The 24042-nt window shown below is 42.5% G+C and overlaps 1 protein-coding gene across 5 annotated transcripts; it reads left to right on the forward strand.

Annotated features, from left to right (window-relative positions):
• On the forward strand, nucleotides 1-23734 carry bicdl1 (BICD family like cargo adaptor 1). 5 transcript variants are annotated; one of them, XR_004615017.1, is made up of 12 exons: nucleotides 1-818; nucleotides 2031-2246; nucleotides 10950-11066; nucleotides 11502-11513; nucleotides 12629-12775; nucleotides 12953-13132; nucleotides 13639-13857; nucleotides 14783-14926; nucleotides 15485-15615; nucleotides 18606-18726; nucleotides 19105-19226; nucleotides 20853-20928. XR_004615017.1 is itself a non-coding variant. In XM_034596361.1 (12 exons), exons 1-11 carry the CDS (start codon nucleotides 429-431, stop codon nucleotides 19222-19224), a joined length of 1746 nt encoding a protein of 581 aa, XP_034452252.1. In that variant the 5' UTR covers nucleotides 1-428; the 3' UTR covers nucleotides 19225-19226; nucleotides 20853-21001. The 5 variants fall into 5 exon arrangements, 4 of the variants coding, with proteins under 4 accessions (XP_034452252.1, XP_034452250.1, XP_034452253.1 ...); XM_034596361.1 differs by having other exon boundaries at nucleotides 19156-19226; nucleotides 20853-21001; XM_034596359.1 differs by lacking the exon at nucleotides 19105-19226 and having other exon boundaries at nucleotides 20853-23734.
• Nucleotides 23735-24042: the final 308 nt, after the last annotated feature.

Below are 24042 nucleotides of genomic sequence, written 5' to 3' on the forward strand. Positions count from 1 at the left end.
TTGAGAAGCATCGGGATCGCGCTCATCTGTTTGACTGGCAAAAGCCTCCGGTGTAAAAGGCCAGTCATCATTATGGGGGAGCCGGGACCCCGAGACGGGGTGGACCCTGACCGACCGACCGCAGCGCGCAGCTCCTCCAGGCGCTTTATACCCGGATAATACCAGCCTGCGTGTCCGATCGTACACAGACAGTGCGCCGCAGAAGAGGCGGTGGTTGCTGGGATTCAAGCCAGAGTCGCGACTGGTGTGTGAACCAGCAGAGAGGGACGTGAGGAAACTGGGAGGAGTAGCTCTGAATTTGGAGGATGATGGATGGATGGTCGATAACGAGCCGGCCCGGCCAGCCCAGCCCAGTCAGAGCAGGGTGGGTTCATCCGGAGTGAAATCCGTCGGCTCTTATCCGTTGGCTTTTCCTCCGCCGGGTGGCGATGTCCGCTTCCTGCCTCGACCTGCAGACGTCTGCCGCGGGTTCAGCACCACTGGAGCTGGACAGCGACTGCATGGAGCCCCGGCCCGGCGCCGCTCAGGATTCCGGCGGCTTCCAGGGTCACCCGCTGCGGCACGCCGGCTCCGGAGGCCTCGGTATGGCCTTGGAGGAGGAACTTGCCATGCTCACCGGGGAGCGGGACGACGAGGAGGAGCTGCCGGACCTAGAGATGCCTGTCGTGGGGCACAACGCAGACCTTCTGTCGCTCTTCCGCCAGAAGGAGAAAGACTTGGTTTTAGCTGCTAAACTCGGCAAAGCACTGCTGGAGAGAAACCAAGACTTGAGCAAGCAATATGAGAAAATGCACAAAGATCTCAACGAGAAATTAGAGGTAAACTTAAACTGGAAAATATCACTCACTCTAGTTTTAATGCTGTCATAAGCCTCTTTCTGGTGTGGCCTCAAAATGCCATAATCCTAGAGCCAACTTTGGACCATCGCAATGTAAACAAACTCAACAGGGTCCTGACAAATGCAGAGTGTAGAGCCTCGCATTCAAAGTCATGTAGGATGATTCACCTTTTCCATGGCTGTGTATTATTGTATCTAATGTGCTATAAGCTGCAGAATTAGCCTTTTTGAACCGTGCTGGTCACGCTGATCTAAAGAAAGAAGTGGACCTCAGTGTTTGTGTATTTTTAGTCTGAGTTATTTCATACTGTGAAGCTGAGCTGTTGTTTTTAAAATCCTTCACACAAGCCCAACGCATGGCCTGAGAAACCACAAAGACTAATCCTGTCCAGGGCCTTCACTGTATCAACTGTACATCTGTTCAGCCCTTTGATCCATATTCATCCTGGTGTTGCAGCTCAGAGAAATAAGCTGCTGCTTGTTGTTATTGATGTTGTTACAGTTCCCGGTTCTAATGGCGGTTGATGTTGTTTTGTTGTCTTGTTTTGAATCCCTGTGATCCCTCCTTTTGTTTTGGTCATTCACCCATGAGATGAAATAGTGGCCACACAGATGCCAGCTGCTTCAGCCCTGGACTTAAACATAATAACAACTCACATCCAAACTGACAGCCGCTGGCCGTGCAGTGCATCTGCTCACCGTTCATTGCCATCTAGAGAGTAGAAGCATTGTATTATCATAACTGTCACTCCAGGAGACAGGGAACACAAGAGATTGGTTCAGTTTTAAAATCCCTAAACTCTATCCCAGATTGCAGATTCAATTTGTGCTTACATTTTATTATTAGAGTTGCAGTTATTGTCACTCTTTTGAACTTTTTCGTCTTTTACTAAAACTATACTTCAAACTGTCCTCACTGTCAGTATCATATGTTGTCATGTTAATGATAAATGCATAGTTCTGATGCCTCTGTACATCATCAGCAACCCCAATGGAATCAAGTCTCAAGTTTAAAGTTCTAAAGTTTTTTCCTCAACTGAATTTTTTCCAAAGGTTGAGCACGACTTTGTCTAAACCTCAATAATTCCACTCTTATATTGTTCTTATATTCTGTGAAATTAAGGCAACACCGTAAATCAAATCTGAGCAAATCACAGTTGTAACCATATCACCCTCATCCTATCACATGCAGCACTTGGAGCAGGAGAAGCACGAGTTACGTCGGCGTCTGGAGAGTCGAGAGGGGGAGTGGGAGGGTCGCGTGGCCGAGCTGGAGACGGACGTCCAGCAGCTGCAGTGCGAGCTGGAGCTCCACCAGGTCCAGCTGAGGGAGGCTGACAGGGACAAGACCAAGGCCATCAGTGAGCTCTCTGAACAGAACCACAGACTGCTGGAGCAACTCAGTAGGGTGAGCAGCGTCTGTGTGTGTGTGCTTCACATTTACTGCTTCACAAGGTCTGGGTCTATCTGCATGGAAAATCTAATTAGTTTTGGCTTTGAGTCCGTGTATCACATTGGTTAAATGTTGCTTTAAAGATCCCTGCACCCCACCAAGAAACATTTCTCAGGCAAATGTCAGCGTGTCTTTGTGTGTGTGTCTGTGTCTGTGTGTGTGTGTCTGTGTGTGTGTGGCCTGGCCTGGGGCCACTCTGTCCAGTTCACGTCTGCCTGGCTGACATTATATAAGGTGCTCAGCCAACTGAAGATTCATCAAGATTCATCGTCCGCCCCAGGGGAGACGGGGGCTCTACCTTTATTCAGCCCGTCTTTCTCTCTTTCTAACTTCACCTGAATTATGCTAACTCATCAATATAAAAGCATAGCTTCCAGGGTCTTATGTTGAATAATTTAGAATGATTGGACTGCACACTTCTGCAATAGCACTATGCACATTGACAGGTGATTTGATTGCAGGGTAACAAAGGTGTGATAGGAGATGGAGATAGGAGAGAAAATGGATCGATTTACAGATCGTCCGATATATATAAGATACATACAGATACAGACTGTACATACAGCAGTGCTCAGGGTTGGCATGACAACTTGAAGCTGTATTTTCTCGGACGTGATGTACTGAAGCTATACTCTTTCCCACTTGATATACTGGACACACACATCCGGATGAACTGAGATTGGCAGGAGATGCAGATTGATGGAGCTGAGAGTGCTAGCGTTTGTGGCTACTTTCAACCTGATTAACTCCTTGCTGAGGAGCTCAAACACATCAAACTGCTCAATCTACACCGAAACAAGGACCACTTATCAATCGATCAAATTTTCTTTGTATAGCCCATATTTACAAATCAAAATTTGCTTCATAGGGCTGAACAAGGTGCAACATCCAGTGAGGGATCCGTCCCAGGATGGACAGAAGTGCAATAAATGTCACAATGTCACAACAACAAAAAAACAATATTTACAACATTGATGAGAAAAGATCGTGTCTAACATAAATGGAGAGGTGTGTCAATGTTTAAAGTATTTGTACAAAAGAAAATGTCTGACAGAGAAGAAGGGAGTAGCATGATTGTAAGAGGTATTGATAGAGGTATTGCCAGTAATGGTAGTATATGCGAGTAGGAATATTGTATATCTAAGCAATTTAGTTGTAATTATAATCCACGACCAGCTGCCTCCAAGATCCAAAATCCACAATGTGGCTGCATCAGCAATCCTGGATTTGCAAAAAATAATCCAAACTTAATGTCATTACTAAGTAATTTCTTGACATTTAGAATGGATAGAGTGTACATTACAGTGTTTTTGTTTATTTGCACACGCTCTGTTTCCTGATTGTGGCTTCATTCCCAATCATGTCTTGTCAACGCAGAACTGAATGATAATCACATTTCCCAAAATTCTGTCTCGTGCCTAACAACTGTTATGTCACACGGGTGAGCAGGATGGCGTCATGCTACCTAGCCTGTCAGAGGGATATACAGCCTAAACTCCTTTAAGACCATTATACAGCATCAGCTCAGGGGCTGTAAACAGAGGCCTCACAGTGTTGTTTGCTGCTATAGGCTGGCAGTGGGTGCCAAAACTACATGTCAGGATGCCCAGAGCTCTATGCACAAAGGTTGACAAGCCTGTGCAGGTGCTTTGATAACCCCCTGTCATTACGGCTGTCCATGGCAACGCTCACATGTGCACGTGTGTTGTTTCTCCTGGGAGAAGCTGTGATCTGCTGCTGGGCACATGCTGCTCAGGGAGGAGACGGCTCTGTGTGGTGGTGTGTGGTTCACTGCTGTGTAGAGCAGTTCTCCTCGTTGTCTTCTGATCAGATTAAAGCAGCCTCCTGCTCGATCTTGCTCCAACACCATCATCACATTGCAATCCGGAATTTTGTGCTGGACAAGTCAGTTGACATGGATTGAAGCAGAGAGCAGACACTTAGCATAATTAAAGTGCATTTCTTTTAATTGAAACCTGGGTGTGGGAGCTATACAGACATTTCCCTGAAAGTGGTCTGTTTTGTGTTTTGGGGCGCAGAGAATATCTGGTTGCCTTTGTGACTCAGTGAAATTCATGAGACCTAATTGACTCCATCGATCCAGATCTTATGATTCAGTGCGTTGGGCAGACAGAGGGAGACCTGCTGTGTAATAAAATAAATGAGGTCAGCCACAGTGCTCTCTCTCTCTCTCTCTCTCTCTCTCTCTCTCTCTCTCTCTCTCTCTCTCTCTCTCTCTCTCTCTTTTATCCCCTTTTCTCTATGTCTAGATTGCTTTTTTATTGCTCTTACTCTCTCTCTCTCTGGGCTCATTACTAAGTGATGGGTGGTGACTGAGTAATGTTGACCATTTACAGCTCTGAGTGAAAAGAGAGAATGTGAAACGGAGTGTGCACTATTTATTTCTGGCTAATTTCTGCGTTATGGTTAGCTCTAATTGGAACCGTTAAATTCCTGTGAGTCCTGTCAAAACTATGGAATAGCACATGTTCCTCTGTCATCACATGATTATGAGCTTCTTAGGGCAGTCCCTTGTCATGCCTTCTGAAAATCACATGTCACAGAGTGGTGACTGAACAATAGACACATCTTTTGAGGACCAGGCTCCAAACTGACAGCTCAAGCACGTCCACTGCCTCTAGGTTAACAATAACACACAAAAAGTCTTATTAGCCAATAAATAATAAAAAAACATTTTAAGTATTTAAAATTATAAGAGAAACATACGATGAAGTTCGTGGAGAAATTAGTAATTTAATGTATTTATTGATACATATATATATATATATATATATAAATGTAAATAAATATTGATAATTCATTAGGATATAAATTTGCCTAATCATATTTCATAAAACATTCCCAAACATCCACATGTATCATACATTTTGTACATGCACATATGTTTGCATACAAACATGCACATATGCATGTTTGTATTTTATGTATGTGTGTAATTATTAATTTATTGATGAAAAATACATTTTCTTGTCCTTTAAGATGCAGAAATAAGTTTCTTAATTTATTTCTCAGTTAGTATTTATTTTGTATCAGTTAATTACCAATTTCTATATAATCCCATTGATTAACTGAAAAGATTGTTCTGTATTAATTTTTGATTTATTAATTTGATTTGTTCTCCATCTATAAGTACCAGCTTTTCTCAGGGTGATGTTTAAAGCAAACCGTATAAGCGTAGATATATAGAAATGCAGAAATGAAGTAAAGATTATTACTAATTTACTCCTCTGTTAATTTCAAATTTCTAGTTCATTTTAGATTTATTAATTGTATTTGTTACTCCTTATATAAATATCCGCTTTTCAGAGGATCATTTCTAAAGCAAACCTTTGAGCCAGAAATTAGATTCATAAAAACAGCCCGTGACCCTCCTAACTTATTAACAGATCCTTCTATTGGCTGCAGTGGGACGACCTTGACAAGGCAGGGCGCTCCATAGGAAGTGATGTAAGTCATGGGCTAAAATGCAGCGCTGAGGGGATTAGGCTATAATCCGTGCTAATAGCCTTGTCATATGCATTCAGCCCCGGACCAAAACAACTCCAGAGCATACTTTACTTAATTAATAACAGCAGGTAACTTAGATATTTGGGTAAAGAGGATCTAAAAAAATGTAATCTTCAGCTATTGAATCTTTCCCTCAGCAGACATGTACACCTCCTGTGGTTATTCCTCTGAGGAGGGTGTGTGTGTGTGTGTGTGTGTGTGTGTGTGTGTGTGTGTGTGTGTGTGTGTGTGTGTGTGTGTGTGTGTGTGTGTGTGTGTGTGTACACTGGTCATCAAACTACATATGATATTCAGGTTCCATTGATATTGTAGTTGAGCCTCGGAGGTGTGTGCTGTGTGTATGGATCTCCAGTGTGAGGCCAGTCTCCTCAGGTCTAACCTGGTCAGAGTGAAGCAGCAGGAGAAGGACCTTTCTTTAATTACATCACCACACATGGTCACAGAGGGCTGAAGATGCACTGACTCTGTGTGTCTGCATGCTTTATGGTCATGGTCAATTCTACCGCTCTCAACCTCCACGTGATTCGAATGTGACAGCAGCCTCAAGGGACTCATCAAAGTGGTTCAATTCAATAAATCAAACCAATTTTATTTGTATAGTCCATATGCACAAATCACAATTTGCCTCATAGCCCTTAACAAGGTGCGCCATCCTCTGCCCATAAACCTCCACTTTATTCAAGGCTGTAGAGGAGCAATCATTTGTTGTTGACGTGTCATTAGCAATAATATAACAAACAAGGTGTATTGTGAATATTTTTGAATGACGAAAGTAGAAATGTGGCTTCCTAGTGAACATGAGGATCTGCCCAGCTATCATCCTCTGCCTCCCATCAGCCCCAGGTAACGGTTGCTGTCAGGATCAGCTCCGGGACAGGTGCGCATTGTCGCTCGCAGGATTGGTTACGCAACCGCTTGAAAGCAGGGTTGCCCATCCTCCGTAGGTCTAGACAAGGCAGCGCTCTGTGAAAGCGACAAAGGAAAATACCAGAAGCATCGAGATTACAAGTCGCAGCTCGGCCAATCCCACTCCTTCCTGGTTGCTATGACAGCCAGAGTGACATGCAAATCGGAACTGCCACGTGTTGTTACCATGGGAATGTGCTGTACAGGGGATCCAGATAGTGTGATGCCAGGTTGCGCCACCAAAGACCCATAAAGCACCTTCAGTCATATCTGATGGATAATGTTCCACAGCCACAGGTCGCCTGTTACTGAATCAACAGGAGTGAAATCTACTTTTCAAGTGTCGGCTCTCCTCTTATTCCTCCTGCAAAGTGAATGTATTTACTCAGGTCAGAGTAGAGAGGCTGTAAAGGAAAGCGTCTCTGCTGAAGTCGTGCTGATAATACTTGATCTGGGATATCTGAGGAATTTACATGCAGATTAAGTGATTGCAAATCAGGCAGTCTGCGGTCAACTCTTTTTTTTATAGGATCTCAGTCTGCCAGCTTGTTGGGCCAGTGGGTCACATGTCATGTGAGCGCTGTGAACTGTCTGAGCTGCACAGGCCTCCACTGACTGTACATCTGTTTAGCAGACGCAGAATTGTGCAGCTGTCACATAGAAACCCACATCTGGACACTGTAGGTGAACACCCACTGACTCATACATGAGCTCACAGTAATACAACAAGGTGATTTAAGCCTGAGACAAACTAGAGCTGAAAATAATTCTTAAAATGTGTTTAATAATTTTATATGAGGGTGGGGGTAGAAACAGCATGTGGTGGTAGCACAAAACAACATAAAGAAGTTGTCATAGGGCACTCAGGCATATTTTATATTTAAAAATCCATCAATTCACTTATCCTTTGAGGGATCACAGAACACTGCTGTAGTGTTTAAACAATTAAATCAAATTATCTTTGACAACATATTTCAACTCTCAAACGATATGATCAACTTTTTAATCAAACAAGTTTCCTGGAGGATCAGCTTGTGTCTGTTTCTCCCTTATCTCCTCAGGTATATCACAGCTCAGTTGTTTGAAATATCCCATAATGCATTTTATGGTTACATTGTGTGACACACATTTTTTTACTTTACTTTATCGAAAATGTCAATGTTTTGACTCAGATTCTCCTTTATGTATAACATGGAGCTTCCATTGTGTTTAAATAAGACTTGGGTATAAGGCTGAGGTGACCTTATGGTTATATGCATCTGGTTACACTCACTGATTATTACGATTTCACCAGATGCTGCACCAAAGTGCAACACACCAAACACAGGAGCAGGTTTAAAGGGTTTTACTGTCCCGAAAAAGGCAGTTAGGTAAAGTGGGGAGGGAGGTGGCAGGTCCAGTGAAGTTGGTGTATGTTGAGTTGGTAGTGGGGGTGCAGGGGGTCAGGCTGGTTGGTTTGGCCATCCTGTCACTAGGCTAAAAAAGGTCAGAGTATAAGGATTACAAAAAAAAAACTCACTGAAAACATGACTTTACAATTCAATTGGCAGACTTTAACTACAGCTGTTGGTGAGCAGAGGATGAAAGGCACGCGTTCATATACACTGCAGGGTAGATTGTAGATGGGAACTAGGTGTGCAGCAAGGATGAGGAGGGGGAGATCGCTCGAGCAGGTAACGTGGAGGCAGGACTGGAGAATGATGAGCCACGTCTGGCACACATACACAACACAGAGAGACACACAAGGAGGAACACACAGACACAAGGAGGAATCACAGGAAACCCAGGGAAAGCTGAGGCTGCGGCCATGACTGTAACACTGACTCAACTCTTCTACTCAGAGTTGTCCAGGGTACCAGATACTTTCAGCAGTGATTGTTTAACCTGCTTCGAGTGTCAGGTGTACACCTGGATTTGCCACATGATAATGAAACCCCCAAAACCCATTCAGCAGGATATGTCAGGCTCATTAGTTGATTAGTTATCCATCCATGAAACCGAACCAGTAAACCATATACTCATTATGTTTGACAACTTATCTTACACTTATTCTGATTTTGTAAACTTTGTGTTGTTGAAAACACAATAATTACTACAAATTATTTGCAGTCAGGTTTCATGGGTTATAATTTTGCAGCAAGGTGGGAAAAAATTTACCTTGAGTTTAAAAAGAAAAATATGTAACTTCTTTACTTTCCTCTGCCAGATGATCTGAGTACAGCCAGAAGTGTTGAAATCTTTAAAATGAAATGTCAAACCTACCTTTTCAGTCTTGCTTTTGACTCAGAATCGTCTTTCAGAAATTTTTTGTTCTATGTATTTATTTTTCAAATAGATTACTCTCTTTTATCATTAGTAACAACTTTTACTTATTCTTATTATATATCAGTCTTTTCTGGACTAGCATTGAACTGGCAGAAGGATGATGAATGGGTTCAAGGTGGCTGCGGCTCAGGAAACCTTCTGGTTAGTTGTCCACTAACCAGAAGGTTGGTGGTTCTATACCCAGCTCCTCCAGCTCACATACCAAAGTGTCTTTGGGCAACAAACTGAGCCCTAAATTGCTCAAATGTGCTCCAGTGTTTGAATGGTGTGCAATAGAAAAAGCGCAGCATATATATATATATATTAGACAGATTTCATATGAGGAGGACCACTGGCATTTTACCTTTCCTTACAGGTAGTTCAGTCATCTTGTTACAACCCCTCAGGGTCACAAGTTATAGTTCAGAGCGGAGCCCCACAATGATGGAGCTGAGGCAGAGTCATCCTGGCAGCTTGTCCTCCCAGCAGAACACTGACACACACTCACACCAGAGTTACCTGAGGACTGGAGTGAACTGAAGTAAACTCATGCACATGACCAGCTGTTGAGCCTCTACAAATCTCTGTGAGCCTGTTGGAAGGCTGCTGCAGTGTGTAGTGCCACCTAGAGGCTGCATTTCATATTGATGCACACTAGTGTTAAAAAGACATAATTGAAAAATGAAAAATAATTCAAACTGAACAGCTCCTTGCTTTAAGTTTTGTTTTTGGCTCTATATAAGCCATGTTTAGTCTCCTCAGTGAGCTGTAAAAAGTGAGTCATTTTTAGGATTTTGCTGTTGCCATGGCAGTGATGATAATGCGAGCGGGAGCTTCCTGAGTGCAGCTCTATGCTAATGAAGCCCAGCCTGGCACTGAATAGTCTGTTCCCACCGGGCCAATATAAGCTCATCTCTGAGTGTGCTGCGGAGAGCACAAACACTGAGCTGTGGACTATTGAAGGCTTCTGAAAAGGGCCGCGACATTTGCAGGAAATGCGCTTTAAGAGGAACAGTTATCAAATGTATCATATAAGAGTGTGGGGAGGGATGGTTTAAAACAAAACTACGTCAGTAATACATGTCCTGAATACCAGCGTGTTAATGCGTGTGTGTGTGTGTGTGTGCGTGTGCGTGTGTGTGTGTTTGTGTGTGTGTGTGTGTGTGTCTCAAGCTCTAATGAGTACCTTTCTAAGTCTAAGTAAACACAAACTAAAGATTGCTGTGTAGTCTTTCTGATTGAACTGAGCAGTTAATGTAACTTTAACAACATGTTGTTGTTACCAAGAACAGCAATTATACTCCACTGTTTCATCACAATAAAGTTTACAGGTCTGCTGCATCATATTGTAGGTGAAGTAAGTGGTGAAAAAAGTCTGAAGTAATGTGTTGTTAATCACATTCTAATAAAGTCTTATAAGGATGTAACAGTGGGATATAATGCAGTGTCCTGGCAGCGGCTAAGGTAGCTACTGGGTTTGAATAGTGACACAGCATTAAATGGTCTGATGGCAGTCCTTACAAGGGACAACCTTGTTTGTTTAATATATAGCGAAGAAGATATTATTTCTTGTTACGTCTTATTAGGATACAACTGTGTATATTTACTGTCTAATGAAGAACTTATAGTTTTGTGTAATTTCATATAAAGTTTGGCTTGTTACATCTTAGGAGTGTTTTGCCTGCTTCTCTTTGCATTGTGGGTAATGTAGGCAACAGGCTTTGTCAAATGATAATGGCATGAGAGTGTGAAGAATAAAAAAAGATGTTTGTCTCTGCTGCAGCGATTGTGATCCTTATTTAAACTTTCCTCTGAGTCTGACTGTGTTTTAGGAGTGGACAGTCAATCAGTGGAGTAAAGTGAAAGCAGACTGATCAAAGGTAAATGTTCTGTGTTGTGTGTGTGTGTGTGTGTGTCCAGGCTGCAGAGGTGGAGAAGCAGCTGTCCACTCAGGTCCATTCATTACGTGGCGACTTCAGGGAGAAGAGCATGTCTACGAGACAACACATGACAGGACTGGAGACTCTACAGGCTGAGGTGAGCCACCATCTGTAGCATTTTGCCATTGTACCTTTCAGAGTGCACATCATCCAAGAGCTAAACAGAACAGAATAGTTCAGCTATACTCTAGAAATGATCCGAAATGAAGTTGCATGCTTGCAGTTACTGGCTCTCAGCAAGAAGCCTGGGTGTTTCATTTGACAGCAGATCACTGGGGATTTAACTTCTGTGTCATTAGTTCTTTGTCAAAAGTGACATAGTTTAAAGTTGCAGTTTTTGATAACAAGTTAACAAAAACCCACTAAACACTTTCAGGAAAGAGAGGTAGTGTACACCTTTCTCCTGTCATGCTACTGGAATTGCTTCTGGGCACTTTCTCTTAAACTTGTTGTTTTCCTCTCCCTGTAATCTGTATCTCTCTCCTCACTCGTTCCTCCTTCCCTCACGCTCCTCCCCACTTGGTCGGAGCAGCAAGGGCTAGAAGTGAGTGGTTACCGAGCGCTGTCTGTCAGCCCGACTGCATGCTGCATGCAGCGTCTTGTGAAATAACACAAACATGAAATGCACCAATTATTATTTTCGTTCAGAAACTACCATTGCTTCTAATCTCTTATTAGATGAGTTGATCCAATTAGGATCTTGTGTTGTCACAGATATTTTATGTATAGATGGAAAACCTTTAAATGGCATTTCCACATCCTTACAGCAATCCCTGTTTCCATGAAAAACAGTTTGAGCATGAAAAACATGATGCTAATCAGAGCATGAGATGTGTTGTGATGTCAGCCGTGCTCATGTATCAGCCGGTCGTGTTATAAACATTGATACTGTTAGAGAATAAAAACGGCGGAGAGTTCCTCCGTAGCTTCTCTTCAAAGACAGGCAGAAAACACCCAGACTGCAGAGCCTGTGCTATAATTGGAAGGAGAGGCTACTGCTCTATATTTGGCTGAGATACTGCAATGTCTGGGTGCTCCCACATCTCCATCGCTTTGCCTTTATACCACATATGCTGATGACTAATGGCTTTTCCCCCCCACATTTCTGAAAAGACGGAGACTATAGCAGCCTAAAAATATCCAGAAGCTGGAAATGTGGGTACTCATTTGGTGGTGAAAAAAACAACTGATCCGTGAAGTAGGTTACCAGATGTAGGTCAAAAGCAGGAGGGATAGAAATGAGCAAGAACTGACGTTTGTTTAATGGGGAAAGCTACTCGGGCTGCTAAAGAGAGAAACAATTCATGTGGAAGAAGTTGTGCTGTTGCGAGGTTAGCCTAGAAGGCTGTTATATTATATAGCCATGGTGAATAGTAAGCTGATATATCACCAAAACATTCCTGAAGATGAGGGTGGTAACTAGCACCTACGCCATGCTAGGCAACAAACATTCTTTAGACCAGTGGGAGTACTTTTTAATCTCGTGTAAGAGCCCTGCTTCCCTCAGAGTCAGAACAACAACAAAATGCAGCTTTCAATCAGGCCTGCAGCCGCCCCATCTGCTGCTATCAACCAGGAAACCTGAACAATCCTCCATTTCACCAGGTAATACCTTTTACCTGGGGCATAGTAACTGAGAGGTGCTGTCTGACATGTTAGATTAAGATGCTGTCCGAGAGGAAGATGGAGCTGGAGCGCAGGGTGCACATCATGCTGGAGGAGAACGAGCTGCTGCAGAGCACAGTGGACGACTTCAGAGAGAGGACGCTGGTGTTGGAGAAGCAGTGTCAGGAGAAGGACCTACAGGTACGGAGACATGAAGGACTGTTAGATCTTTGACAGCAGCTAATAAAATGTACTTGGACAAAGCAATATTTGTGTTCAACCACAGTTTGTCCTAAAGATTAGTCAGCTCTGCTGTCAGACCTCGGCAGATATTCACACTTCGTTCTGTTAAATGTTTGCCTTCTTGGTTGTGTCCAGTTGCGGCAGAGCCAGCTGGAGCTCCAGGAGGTTCAGGTGTCCCACAGGCAGCTGACCTCTCGGCTGGAGGAGCTGTCAGAGGAGCACAGCCTCCACAGCCTCACCCCACACCCATCCAGTCTGCTGTGTGAGATAGAACAGAGCATGGAGCAGGAGGAGCAGGAGCAGGAGAGGGAGCAGGTAGTTACCACCATGACTCTTGGATGATGTTTTGTTGAGTCCACTCTTTATTTGTTGCTTGAAATCTCTGCGTATTGTTCGACTGTAACCTATCCTTTGAGCACCATATCACAATCTCAGAGATATTGCCAAAAAACTTATTTTTTTTATGGGGGGTGCAGAGTGTTTTCCGTCAGGGCTCCAAGGTTCTGGATAAATTGCCTGAGGAAATAAGGCTGTCTTTTAAGTCTCGGCTAAAAACCATACTTTTTCAGATGGCATATTTTTCCAGCATTTACTTGGGCTGCCAGGCTATTAATGTTCTTCTATCATTATTATTATTATTACCGTTACTATTTATCTACTTCCCTCTGTATTTTAACCGTTTGTTTTCTTGTTGTGCAGCACTTTGTTCTTTGTGTTGAAAAATGCTCTATACAAAGTTATTTTAATTTATTCCATCCTGCTGTCAGCACCAGGCGGTTGGGAAACTAATATCTAAATATCCCCTCCCCCAACTTGTCCAGTTGCGTCTCCAGCTGTGGGAGGCCTACTGCGAGGTCCGCTCACTCTGCTCCCATCTCCGGGGAAACGACATCACCGACTCGGCGCTGTCCACCGATTCTTCCATGGACGATTACTCGGAGACGTCCTCTGCCAAGGATGTGCCTACTGGCAGCCTCCACACCGGCCTTCTGGAGCTGCGGAGGCTGACACAGAACCTGCTGGATGGCAACGAGTCCACGGTAATGAACAACTCACTGGCAGCTCAGCAGCTCTGGAGAAATGACATCTCACAAAATAAGGGGTTTCCAATTCATTTTTTTGGAAGAACTATGTAGTTTGGTATTACTAGTGCAAACAGAATCAATGGTACGAGACAGTGTAGTAAGCACCCGCTCATGTAATTTAGTGTTTGAGAAAGAGCCAGAAAATGATATAGAAGTTAATAGTACGATCATTTTGTAAATGAAATGAAGCGGTGGACTGACTGACCAGGTTTTGTTATGGTTGTATCTGTTTGCCTTCTTGCTTCCTGCAGCTAATTAAATGTTTTATACTGGAGACACTGTTGAGCCCCTAACAAAATTAAAGAATGTCAATAACTTACACACTTTTATTTTTCACTGACCTGAGATCTTTTGGCTTCACCTGCCCTTCCTGCTGCATCTCTATTGGTGTTGCTATTCACCCATTTGTCTCTGGATACATTTATGTTCATGTTTACACCACGACAAATAGCCGCTGTAAACTTTAATATCGCACTTTTCTTAACCCATCTGATAATAATAAAACAAACCCTGCCTCCTTGAAAAGCAATGATGGCCTTAGAGGTTACATGACTAGGTTGAGTTTACAAAACTGGCAGTGAAGAATATTAACCAAATTAAATATGAATTAATTAGTGGAAGATGTAAGGTATAATGAGTCTTTTTAGACTAGACAGTCTAGTCTTGGTGACTACTTTACAGTACTCACAGATTCATACAGTGCATCTATGTGCAGCACTTGTCATATAGCACGTCCGTCAGGGGCAACTTGGGGTTGAGTATCTGCTAATAATGGACTAATAATGCTTCAACAGGATACTGCCTATTTTAGAGACAGAATAATGAACCACAGAATGGCCATTAGCAGTACATTGACAGTGAGTGTGTGTCGTGTTGAAAGGGCTCGCGGCGCAGCGATGAGGAGGCTCTGGAGGAGCAGGTGAGGAAGCTGGGAGAAGAGCTGAGGGAGGTCAGAGAGCTGCACGAGGCGGAGCAGGACAAAACACGCAGCAGCCAAGGGGAGCTGCTGCAGCTGCACAATCAGGTACGAGCGTCTATAACATCTGTACACATGTGTACACTCATATACATCATATACTGTACATGGACATGTTGATATACATGTTCGGCTTTCCCTTTTTTAAAGGGACACACCAAGGCTCTGCTTCTCATCCTATGGAAGTGTCAGACAGGCCTCATTAATTCTACGTCACATCCGATCTTTCTTTGTGGAATAACAATGAATTAACAAATACTCATGTCTAAGAATAACATGACCCAGTGGTGCAGATGTGGTTCTCACCAGTTCCTTAGCTGGTGTGAATTTGATGTATTTTGTTTGTAATGTAGGACATTGTTTCAACCTCGTCTCCTTTCTGCAAGGAGAGCTCACTCACAATGGGTTGCAATGGGTTTGAAATGCCATCTTACACACACACACAAACACACACACACACACACACAGTTCACTTATCCTCCCATTGAAGTGGGTCAACTCAACATCTCACACATGAGCAGCCCACTGTATAAATTTGCCATTAAAGCCTTTATCCTGCCTGTGTCTCACAGCTCTGTCTGATGCTCTCTTCCATGTGACCTGCAGATGGCGCTTCTCTCTGTAGAGATGTGCTCTCTCAGTGAGGACAACCAGCGGATGAGGGTGATGGCTGAAATACGAGAACCCAGCGAGCAGCTCCAGAGTGCTATCAGAGACAGAGACGACGCCATAGCCAAGTAGGATCACATCACTGATTATTATAATGATGAATAATAAAATAGAATAGATTTCTATTGTAAATATATACAGCCTATATAATATAATATAATATAATAAAACTACTTCATAAACTATTCAAGAAATCGATTAAAGAAATGTTTATAGGACAATTGCAGTTTATTACATAATCTTTATGCATTTTAGGAAGTAATGACACTGCATTCACCAAGTGAAGTGCTGACGTCACATCCCTAAAAAATGTACGACAGGAAGGGAAGTCAAATGAATCCCCTTATTTGGAATAGAAAATTAAACTGAATGACCTCCTACACTTTAGTTGTGTAGTTGTGTGCACCCAATCTCCAACAAATTCAGATCGCTCTGACTTCCTCAAACTGAATGTGTTTCTTGCCCTGTCACGCAATATCTCTGTGCCCAGGTCACAGCAATGACTTTTCAAGTCTTAGGTTTCCATATCCATATGTAAGGGATAAATTAAAAAAGAAATCAATGTTTCAAAAGCAAATAGGAAACATATTGAAAGAAGGTGCGGCTTAGGAGGTAGACTGTGTGATTGATGTGTGATAGAGAAAGGGCTGCATATAGATGCAATGTATGAATGTGTGTGTGGGTGGGTGTAAAGCACTTTGAGTTGTCATCAATGTTAGAAAAGCTACTATATATATACACTACCGTTCAAAAGTTTGGGGTCACCCAGACAATTTCGTGTTTTCCATGAAAACTCACACTTTTATTTATCAAATGAGTTGCAAAATGAATAGAAAATATAGTCAAGACATTGACAAGGTTAGAAATAATGATTTTTATTTGAAATATAAATTTTGTTCTTCAAACTTTGCTTTCGTCAAAGAATGCTCCATTTGCAGCAATTACAGCATTGCAGACCTTTGGCATTCTAGCTGTTAATTTGTTGAGGTAATCTGTAGAAATGTCACCCCACGCTTCCTGAAGCCCCTCCCACAAGTTGGATTGGCTTGATGGGCACTTCTTGCGTACCATACGGTCAAGCTGCTCCCACAACAGCTCAATGGGGTTGAGATCTGGTGACTGCGCTGGCCACTCCATTCCAGACAGCATACCAGCTGCCTGCTTCTTCCCTAAATAGTCCGTGCATAATTTGGAGGTGTGCTTTGGGTCATTGTCCTGTTGTAGGAGGAAATTGGCTCCAATCAAGCGCTGTCCACAGGGTATGGCATGGCGTTGCAAAATGGAGTGATAGCCTTCCTTATTTAAAATCCCTTTTACCTTGTACAAATCTCCCACTTTACCAGCACCAAAGCAGCCCCAGACCATCACATTACCTCCACCATGCTTGACAGATGGCGTCAGGCACTCTTCCAGCATCTTTTCACCTGTTCTGCGTCTCACAAATGTTCTTCTGTGTGATCCAAACACCTCAAACTTTGATTTGTCTGTCCATAACACTTTTTTCCAATCTTCCTCTGTCCAATGTCTGTGTTCTTTTGCCCATATCAATCTTTTCTTTTTATTGGCCGGTCTCAGATATGGCTTTTTCTTTGCCACTCTGCCTAGAAGGCCAGCATCCCGGAGTCGCCTCTTCACTGTAGACGTTGACACTGGCGTTTTGCGGGTACCATTTAAAGAAGCTGCCAGTTGAGGACCTGTGAGGCGTCTATTTCTCAAACTAGAGACTCTAATATACTTGTCTTCTTGCTGAGTTGTGCACCGGGGCCTCCCACTTCTCTTTCTACTCTGGTTAGAGCCTGTTTGTGCTGTTCTCTGAAGGGAGTAGTACACACCGTTGTAGGAAATTTTCAGTTTCTTCGCAATTTCTCGCATGGAATAGCCTTCATTTCTAAGAACAAGAATAGACTGGCGAGTTTCACATGAAAGTTCTCTTTTTCTGGCCATTTTGAGAGTATAATCGAACCCACAAATGTGATGCTCCAGATACTCAACTAGCTCAAAGGAAGGCCAGTTTTATAGCTTCTCTCACCAGCAAAACAGTTTTCAGCTGTGCTAACATAATTGCACAAGGGTTTTCTAATCATCCATTAGTCTTCTAAGGCGATTAGCAAACACAATGTACCATTAGAACACTGGAGTGATAGTTGCTGGAAATGGGCCTCTATACACCTATGTAGATATTTCATTAAAAACCAGACGTTTCCACCTAGAATAGTCATTTACCACATTAACAATGTATAGAGTGTATTTCTGATTAATTTAATGTTATCTTCATTGAAAAAAACAGTGCTTTTCTTTGAAAAATAAGGACATTTCTAAGTGACCCCAAACTTTTGAACGGTAGTGTACATATACAGACCATTTACCATTCACCATATTTAGGGAGGATGCCAAGCACAATAAGTTTTTATTCATAAGAAAATTGTATTTATTTGGTTTCAATATATAGGTCTTATGTTTTTATTTGTACATCTGTGAAAACTGCAATATTTATGCTCATTTGTATAGACTGAAAAGTTTCAAAAATGTCTTTAGATATAAATGTATAAGTTATGTTTAAATGTATATATATTTTTAATTGTGAACAACAGGAAAACTAGCTCTGCTTTAGTGCACAGCTAATGGGGATCCTAACAAATACACTAATAACTAAATAGCCAAAGTTCAAAAACAAGACCCATAATGTAATGAAGTGCAGTTACTCTTTAAACCTTCTGCACATCACTTATTCACTCACATTAAATAGATACAGATTAAGGACACTTTGGAAAATGAGCTTATTCGAGTTCTTTCTGAGGGTTTTTAATATTAAGCCAGAGCCATAATAAGTAATAATGTTAATCAGTATTAGAGGCACTGATAGGTGGATCTCTGGTCTTATATTAAGTTTATATTAACATAAACACATGTAAGTGGATGAATATTGAATAAAAGAGTCAATCCACTCTTTATTAGAGTCGTTCTAAATTCATCTCTATGTGAAGGAGTTCCTCACATGCAGCCTCTCATGCTTGTAAGATACCTCTAGCGTCTGCGTGCGTGTGTGTGTGTCTTGCAGAAAGAAAGCGGTGGAGATGGAGCTGGCCAAATGTAAAATAGACATCATGTCTCTGAATAGCCAACTCCTGGACGCCATCCAGCAGAAGCTCAACCTGTCGCAGCAGCTGGAGGCCTGGCAGGTGGGTCAGAGGTCACGAGCGAGTTTATCAGTAAAAGCCTATAACAGCCCTGACGTTCTTACGTACAGATATTTTTAGGTAGTGACATAAAGAAACTGCTCTGTAAATGTAGTTCCTGGATGGATTATGTTAGTCTACTTGTAAAAAATATAAACTGGAACAGTTTCTCTCCATTTTTCCTTCTCTTCCCTGTCACTTGTGTTTAGTGTCATTGTATTTTAACACAATCTGTGCACATACACTAAACCTCTCAATTAACCTCTGAGTGTATGTCAGTGGGTTGGCTGTGAGGGTGTGTGTGTGTGTGTGCCCTCCCTCCCCCTCCTCGTCCCTAACTGGCAGCTCTTTCCTCTCTCTCTCTCTTCTCCCTGCCCACAGTTTGCCTCCTCAGGGCTCTTTACTGTTTGGCTCTTGTGGTTTCTGATCTAGTGGCCTTTCTCAGCTTCCGTACCACCCTCTCTCCTCTGTGGTACCCCCCACCCCCTCCTCCTGCCTTAGAGGTGAGCCCGAGCTGCGCCATCTCGCCGTTTCACCCTCGCCGCGCTGAGCCATTCCATGCCACGGTTAACTGACTCCGACTGGAGAAATGCTCATCCCAGCTTCCCTGTCTCTCTGAAACCATTAACCATCACACAGAGAACCATCCTAACCCACCACCCTCTCTCTCCACCGGCCTGTCTCCACTCACCTGTATCCCACTGTTCACGCTAAGAGGTGTCAACACAGACACCAAATACTTTCCTGTACCACCAGCAAATGTGAATGTGAGGGTGATGCATGGCTGTATTTGACTAAGATTAGGTAACATCCGAAGACGACTAATAGTTTACTAATAAAATGTATTAACTCATATAGTGAGCCCCAGGCAGCTGGTCAGAAACCCCTGGTTGTGTTGTCGCTGTCTTTATCCTTTAAGTCAAAGTATTTGGTGCAGATCAGTGTTTCTCAGGGATCATCATCGGGACAGGAAAACAGAAAAACACTGATTCATGCAACACTAAATTTACTTTTTATTCAGACTCTAATTACCAAATAGTTTCTCCCCTCAGCCCCCTAGAAGCTATTCAGGTGTTTAATTACTCGTACGAAGAATCCCACATATAGTCACAGTTCAGACCTGGTATAAATATCCGTCCTGAGATCCGATCATTCAGACCACAATCCAAGGAGGTCGGGGACCCACGTGGCCTCATTCGTGGTAAAAACAACATCATTTTAACAGAAATGACGTACGTAATTATTTGCATACAGAGTGGAGAATGAGGATGCGATCACAAGTGGTCACATTCAGGACACATCCTAATTCCCGGTGTGAACAGACGTACTTAAAGCTGACCACTTGTGATCGGATCTCTAAGGACAGATGCTAGAACCAGGTCTGAACAGTGCCCTGGATTTTGAAGGGTCACAAGATGAATAGTTTGGGAATGACATTGTCATCTGGGACCTTTTGAGGAGCAAGAAGACATTTTCCCCAAAAGAGAGTTGACTGCATCGGCTGCTCTCTCTCCTTATTGAAAGCTGATCATTTAAAATGGGAATTTTCATCAAGTTTAGTAAACTCTGAGCTGAATGTGCTTCAACTGGATTATGTATGATGTCATTGAACATCTCTTGAAATGTGCATTTGTGCAGGACAGCTGTAAAGAAGAGCAAAATCACAGTGTTGACTTCACTGAACCCCAAACTGCTCCGGTCACAGCACCTTACACGATACAGTTCACTGCCATCACTGTGTAATTGTGACTGACTGGGTGAATGAACTTTACAAATTACAGTGCTGTATACATGTTTTCTATTTGATTCTATGGTATAATGTGATACGATGGCCGGTCAGAATCCTATTTTCATAGTTTTAGCTTTAAGCTTCTTTTGCACAATTTACTAAATTAAGGTTTTTAATTAAATTCCCACACAGCAAATCTGAGGCCACGTATAAGGACATTATTGTCACATATACTGTAAAACTGAGGCAGGAAGCTGTCTCATGTTTGAGAGATATAGTGACGTAATGATCATTTATCCAGTGTCTTCAACCCTTTCTGTAACTCCGCCACCACATGTCCTCTCTGTGTGACATTTCTCTGCTGTCTTTCTCTCACTCACATCTCCGTCCTTGTCTCCAGGATGATATGCACAGAGTGATTGACCAGCAGCTGATGGACAAGCACCAGGACGAGTGGCGCTCGGCCCCATCCTCCCTGCCTCGGGCCCACGGCGGTCAGTCCTCCAGACGGGCTAACCGCATTTCAGACGAGGACAAGAGACTTTTCTCTTTTTTCAAAAAGAACTGAGAACCTGTTGGACTGTCCCTGGGCGCAGCAGAAAGACAGAGAGGGACGACGGCGAGGGAAGAGGAGGGAGAGACATCATAGAGCAGGGGTAACGACACAGCCAAAGACGGGCCGTGGCACACGTTGAGGTTTGGGAGGGGGGTCATTTTGCACTTTATCTGTCCCATTACTCTTCTCCTGACTGATTAACTGGCGACTGCTGACAGTGAGAGATGGAAATATGAGATCAGGACTTCCCCAGAGGCTTTGGCTTAAGCCCCTCTGGTAGAAAGAAATCAGTCCCAACAGGACGTGAACAGGGTCACAAAGTTTACCTCCAAACAGGAAGGTTTCCTTGTAGTGCCTATGACCATCTCTACTAGCCCACTGCCAACTCTGTAGAGAGGGGAACACATGTACTCACTCTCATCGTATGCATCCCAGTAATCAGGCCAAGGTGTCTGGGGGAAGACGGGTGGATTCCTGGGACAGTGTGGGTTTATGGGAAAAGATGGGGACGACGATCAGAGCGGTGAAGCTGCAGCCAATCAACCCAATCGCTCAGGTTTATTCATTTGTCCAGGGGATGATCAGAACATGAAGCAACAGCTTTACATATCAGGACCATCGCATAGTGTATATTTGATAAGACATAAATGACATTATTTTCTTCAAAGACAGCCATGCACAGAGTTTTACCATGTTTCAATGTCCCAGACCCAAACTTTAAAGATAAAGAAAGACTTTAAAGGGACACTACAGAAATGTACTTCTACAAAGAGATATTTAAACTGCACTAAACAATATTTTTATATCAGCAAGAGATCAAATAGCTATGTATAATGTAAATGTGAAAGGGGCCACCGAATTTTTTTTATCCATACATCATCTTTACCCCTTAACCTTTGTGGGCAGTGGGGAGACTGGAGCCAGTCACTGGTGAACTGGGGCGAGAGGGGGGGTACATCCTGGACAGGCCCTCAGTGTAATGCAGAGCTGACTCAGGGCTATTTATTTAATTTGTTTACAGCTACATGTTTTCACCACTCTCTTTAACCCAGGTTTCATTAGGCAGCTCCAATTAACCCACTGTATGTTCGATTCCCAGCTCTAAACAGAAGTGAGCGACCCGCGGGTGAACAGAGTGAAGTGTTTGATGGAGCTCCAAAACTAAACTAGAGGGAGAGTTAGTATTGATTTTAAAACTTGTTGGGCGGCTCAGAAACACGACTCCAACTTATTGCTTCCGCCGCCTGCTGAGATGTGTGAACAACTGTTTGTTTAACAACTTTAAAAGTTGAAATTTGACTATGCTGTGTTTACGGCTAGTTCAATTAGACAATAAAAAAATCACTGCAGCTTTTAAATCAGCACCAGAGGCTGAGATATCCTCTATATTAGTCCTCAATATCAGGTTCTATGGGAAACATCAGATCCTACATATCCCATAATGCAACCAATAATGCACCTCATGTTACGAAAACCCAATTTTGTCATCAAAAGCCTATCACCATTATCAAGTTTCATGTATAATTCAAGTAAAACACAATCTAGTGTGAGCAGGGAAACAGGATCCTTGAACTAAGTGAATGTACGAAAACCAGCACTTTTATTTGAATCCGTCGCACACGAGGCCTTCATGTTCATCTCTGACATCTGAATAAACCTGCGGGGGGGCTCAGCTGGTACGTTCTTCTACAGTTCACATCGGATCGAATTCACATTTAAACATTAATGCTTTTTCAAAGAAAAGTCTGGCATTGTCCTCATGATGTCAATCATCTTCCTAGTTGACCAAATTTTTTAAAATGTTTACACATCAGCTTGAGATGGAGGCAGAACTACAGCTCATGAATTCTCAATCAAGTCGATCAATCGGGCTCAACAATAACCTGTCGAACTTCATGTCAGTGAACAGAAACTTCCTCTGCATTGCTCAACGTCCGAGCTGCGTTGGTTCACCTCAAATAGAGAAGCTCTACCTCCATTCTCATTGCTTCAATACTTCATGAGCACTTTGGTTTCTTAGCTGCCGGGCTTCCATTTTACGTGACATATCTGTTCCTCCATTGGTTAAACATCTATGTTTTGACCTGAGATCTCTATCGAGCGTGAGCGACTCACAGCATGGCACAGTGTCTGTCTGCGTCTGGACTCGTGTCTGATGCAGCTGTGCAAACCTATGCAGATGTCTTCTCTTCATTTCAGCTGGTTGTTGGAAGGATCAACCCAAAGAATGATTTTTTTTATAATAAGTCGAATAGGTTTGGATGAAATCGATATATTTATAAAAAAAATGCGTACATTTTGAATGAAATTCTTTTTTTAGAGAGAAATATACCTGTACATTGTTGTTTGTAAAGGCTCCTTATTCATGTGTGTTCCAACAGTGAGCAGGGGTTCCACTGGTGATCACTCATACATGTGTTTATGTGTGTGTGTGTGTGTGTGTGTGTGTGTGGCATGCAGCTGAAGTGGTGGGAGATATTCATGAGTCCTTATGTGAGAAGACTCATCAGTGTCGTTTTTTTTAATTCCAACAGAACCTAGGAATCCAGATCCACATGATAGCCTCTGGTGCCACTTTTAAATAAGCCAACTCTATAAACAGTTTTTAAGTTGTAAATAATGGTTTTATTAATAGTTTATACATATGGATTAATGAGAAAAATCTGATGGATTGGAAAAATGAGTTATTGATAAAGTAAATTAACTAAACGTCAGGTTAAGGAATTTGGCTGCAGCCTTGTATTCAACATACAGACATGAGAGTTTCTATGTCAGAAAGTAAACATACTACCCAAAATATCTAACCATTCCTTTATTAGTAAATGTGAATAAATCATAGACAATGGCAAAAAAAGTCATTGTAAACGCTAATATTTTATTAACTAAGGGTTATTAAAATAGGCTAGATTAGCAATTTGGCATCTGTAAAATAAATTGTCTAAGGCTTTGCTGTCATTTAACAACAGGTCAAAATTAGGTCAAATATTTCACTGGATGAGTCTTGCTGATGAATTAAAAAGCTAAAAAGTCAAAC

The sequence above is a fragment of the Hippoglossus hippoglossus genome, chromosome 9 (assembly GCF_009819705.1).
Source record: "Hippoglossus hippoglossus isolate fHipHip1 chromosome 9, fHipHip1.pri, whole genome shotgun sequence".
NCBI classification, from domain to species: Eukaryota; Metazoa; Chordata; class Actinopteri; order Pleuronectiformes; family Pleuronectidae; genus Hippoglossus; species Hippoglossus hippoglossus.